Consider the following 4,132-nt stretch of genomic DNA (forward strand, 5'->3'; position numbering starts at 1 on the left):
TTTCTGACTCTTTCACCTGTCTCCTGCTACTTTGGCTCAAGTCAAATCAGCTTCAAAACAGGAGTTGGACACTTATTCTGTGCCAGGATTTATCTTATTTGCTGTGAATAAAGAGGAGTCAGATGTGGTCACTATTCTTGAATGTCTTACAGTAACAGAGAAAGAAAAGAACTTCAATACTATTTGTTAAGAGCAATGATGGAGGTAAGTACATCACCCAGTAAGTGCATTGATGTGTCTAGGCTGTATTGGATGATTGTAAATGTGTGTACTTGTGTGTACCTATGTCTTTGTGTGTTAGTGGTGGGGACTGGGGAATGGACAAGAAGGCATAGAAATCAGCAATATCCTGTGGCTGCCCTTTCATTAAGTTAACCACTGATGTAAACATCACTTAGACCTTTGTGACTAATGTTACGTTTTTATTTTCTGTCTTTTCATCAAAACCAAGAAACATCGCTGGCTTGCCATTGAATTTTCTCTGAGATCTAGACACATGATTAGTACCTATGGGAAGGATGTGGACTGTGGAAGAAGTAAGTCTAAAGAACCTGAGCTGAACCATAAACCTGGAGACTTTAACAAGTAACCAGGCAGTACCTTCCACTAGGGGATGGTAATTGCAGAAGTACCTATCTTAAAATAGCCTGTGTTCTCAAAACTTATTTTTATATCAGCTATTTAACAGTAGGGTATATTTCTCATTAGAAGGAATTCTATATGAGTTTGATCTAAGTAATTGTTAGATCATATGGACTCACTTGGTCCAGTACTTTCATTCACAAGTCAGTATTTGCTGTGTATCTATGATGTTCTGGAAACACAATGGCACTGGGGATAAAACATGATTATAGTTTGTTCCCTCCTATCTGAGAGTGTTTGGCCTCAGAGGCTAGGTCTTCTGTCTGTATCCCCATTACCAAGAAAGTGCTTGGCCAATAACACTTACTCAATGAATAAAGTGATTGAGTACTCAAAGTGTGCTGAATGTTCAACAGAAATGATGCTAACTCTGTGTGGTGAGCATAGCTTTAAATAGAGGGAATATTAGAAGGCTGAGCAAAAACCAGTAGAATATAAAAATATAGTGTGTCTTAGTTATGTGGGGAAAAATGCCTAGAAATGTGGCTCGTGTCAACTAAGAGAGTCATGAATGATAAGCTACCAGAACTGTGATTGTTGATAGTAACATTTTATTTATNACACCTAAGACTCCACTTTCAGATTACATAGAGTGTAATTGTGTCTTTTGGAGAAAACTGGCAATTCCTTCAGCCCAGGAGTTCTTCACTTGGAATTCAGGGTTTATTTGATTTAGGTGTAAATGCTACTGCCTTATTTTACTTTAACTGAAATCCAAAATGCTTTTCTTGTTTGAATGTAGGTAAACATCCCAAACCAACATTATCTGTATCCATGACTTTATCAACAAAAGAAATCAGAGATATTTTTACATTGCATTGCAGTTGTTGAAGATATCTCAATATATCATTGAAGTTCATCATTTTGAAATAAAGGTGGTTTTACACTTCCCACAAAAATTTTAAATTTAATATTTTAAAGAAGCATCTGCATTGTTATAACATTTGTTTTCTAAAACTATTATAACTATATTTTGATGTAATGGTTTTCTTGATAATCCTATACATTTCATTTTTTGTATATATGCAGATACATGTATGTATGTATTTGATGTTTGTAAATCATTATTTTGAAGTGTCTTTATCAGTCAGATAAAGGCCTGACAGATCAAGGCTCATATAGAACCTTAAAATTTAGACTTTAAATTTTTTTTCTCCCCTTTTGGAGTGGCTCTGTGACGTCTTATCATTGCTCCCAAACTCTTGCAGGTCTCTCTAGGCAGGCTTTTAAAACAACTCTATTAAACTATGTGGACAATTAATTTTTATTTATTTTATCTTGTTAATGATAATTTATTAAACAAAGCTCTATGGTATGCTTAATAAAGTAAATAAAAATGAAAAATATAGGCAAAATCATCGAAGTTGTTCAAAATTTGTGAAAAAGTAGACAAAAAGAACACAAGGAGGGAGACATGATGGGCTGGAGGTATCAGATCAGTGCTGTTTAGGCTGAACACAGAAAAGTAGCCATGCTGGGGGGTTAAAATAAAAATTATGTCGTGATGGATGTCCATTATTTTGGATGTTCACTGACAGTTAAGATTGCTATATGGGAGCCCCAGTGAAGGGGAGGATAGGATTTCCAAAGAGATTGTGGCATATTATCCAGAGATACCTCTTGGTTTCCCAGCTCCTTCTAAGCAGGTCATTTTCTCCAAGATTTGATTTCTCATACCTTTGTGACTACCCTTTCAAGAAGTAGACAGAAGAAATGGTTGGATGTCCAAAGAATGAAAAACATCTGCACCTACATGAGATGGGGGAAGTGTGGCAAGAGCAGCAGAAGACTCAAGGTTTTAGTTAATAATAAGGTAAAATTAAATAGTATGACCTTATATGTGAATTCAACCTGTCTTTTTATTATTAGATATGCCATATTATAATAAAGAAGATAATGCTTTGATCTACCCTACGCTTGCCAGAGGACATTAGAAGTGAATGCACCATCTTATAACGATATAAATTTTACTAAATTTAAAAATTTCCAACTAAAGCAGCATGATCATCTTCTATAAATCTTATAAAGAAGATTCTTGAAATGGTTGGTAGTGAGTGGAGGCAATTCCTAAGCCCTCCAACTCTGAATGATATAGTTTCCTACGTCATGCACACCTATGTTTAGCATGTAGTGACTTTGCACTGCAAAAGGAGACAAACGATGAGGCAGACAAATCACACACAGGTGACAGAATTCTTCCTTCTGGGACTCTCTGACAACCCACACACCCAGCAGCTACTATTCATCTTATTCCTGGGTGTTTACCTTGTCACTGTGGTTGGAAATCTGCTCCTCATGTCCCTTGTACAGGTTGACTCCCTGCTTCACACACCTATGTATTTCTTTCTCTGCAATTTATCTCTGGCTGACCTCTGCTTCTCTACCAACATCATTCCTCAGGCCCTTGTCCACCTGCTATCCAGAAAGAAAGTCATTTCATTCACACGCTGTGCAGCTCAGCTTCTACTCTTCCTTATTTTGGGATGCACACAATGTGCCCTTTTGGCAGTGATGTCTTATGACCGGTATGCAGCCATCTGTAACCCTTTGCATTACCCCAGCATCATGACTTGGAGAGTGTGTTTCCAGCTAGCTGCAGGTTCATGGACCAGTGGCATTCTGGTGTCTGTGGTGGACAGCACCTTCACACTAAGGCTACCCTACAGAGGCAGCAATAGTATTGCCCATTTCTTCTGTGAGGCACCTGCACTGTTGAGCCTGGCATCCACAGACACCTGGACTGCAGAGATGGCCATTTTCCTCATGGGGGTTGTGATTCTCCTCATACCTGTTTCCCTAATCCTGGTGTCCTATGGCCACATCATAGTGACTGTGGTCAGGATGAAGTCAGCTGCAGGACGACTCAAGGCATTCTCTGCTTGTGGCTCCCACCTTATGGTGGTCATTCTTTTTTATGGGTCAGCGATTGTCACCTACATGACACCAAAGTCCTCCAAAGAACAGAAAAAAGTGCTGTCTGTGTTCTACACAATGGTGACTCCCATGCTGAATCCCCTCATCTATAGCCTGAGGAACAAGGATGTGAAGGGAGCTTTGAGGAAAGTGGCTGCAAGGAATTTTCCATGCAGGCTCAGTAATTGCCATTGACAGTGAGACCCACCTGGCTCCCTACAGTTAAGATTTCCTGAGTAGTTTCTGACGCAAGACTGGAATGTGGTACGAGTCTCATCCTTGAGCCTTTTCCTTGGGCCAATCCTCTACCCTTTATCCAGCGCTTCCTCGGTAACAGAAGAAAGACAGTCATTCATGGAGTGATAGGAAGAAGGGCCTTCCCTCTGGTTGGTCGTTCATCACCTAAGAGTTAAGAAATCCACTGAGAAACATTCACATTTTATTATCCTGTAACCTGTGACATCTACCTTATTAAGTCATGCTATGTATCAATATCTATCTATCTCACAACCTACTCCTATTCCTTTCCTTTATCTTTTAATATTTCTTATCAACATCAAATAATAAATTAACACAC

General features: G+C 38.8%; 1 protein-coding gene across 1 annotated transcript; it reads left to right on the forward strand.

Moving 5' to 3' along the window:
• The first annotated feature begins 2,682 nt into the window (after window positions 1-2,682).
• Window positions 2,683-3,750, forward strand: LOC118988130 (olfactory receptor 2D2). The gene has a single exon (XM_037047538.1). It carries the CDS (start codon window positions 2,803-2,805, stop codon window positions 3,748-3,750), a length of 948 nt encoding a protein of 315 aa, XP_036903433.1. The 5' UTR covers window positions 2,683-2,802.
• Window positions 3,751-4,132: the final 382 nt, after the last annotated feature.

This window comes from Sturnira hondurensis, unplaced genomic scaffold, assembly GCF_014824575.4.
Source record: "Sturnira hondurensis isolate 20B ecotype Veracruz unplaced genomic scaffold, ASM1482457v3 Scaffold0005837, whole genome shotgun sequence".
In the NCBI taxonomy this organism is placed as follows: Eukaryota; Metazoa; Chordata; class Mammalia; order Chiroptera; family Phyllostomidae; genus Sturnira; species Sturnira hondurensis.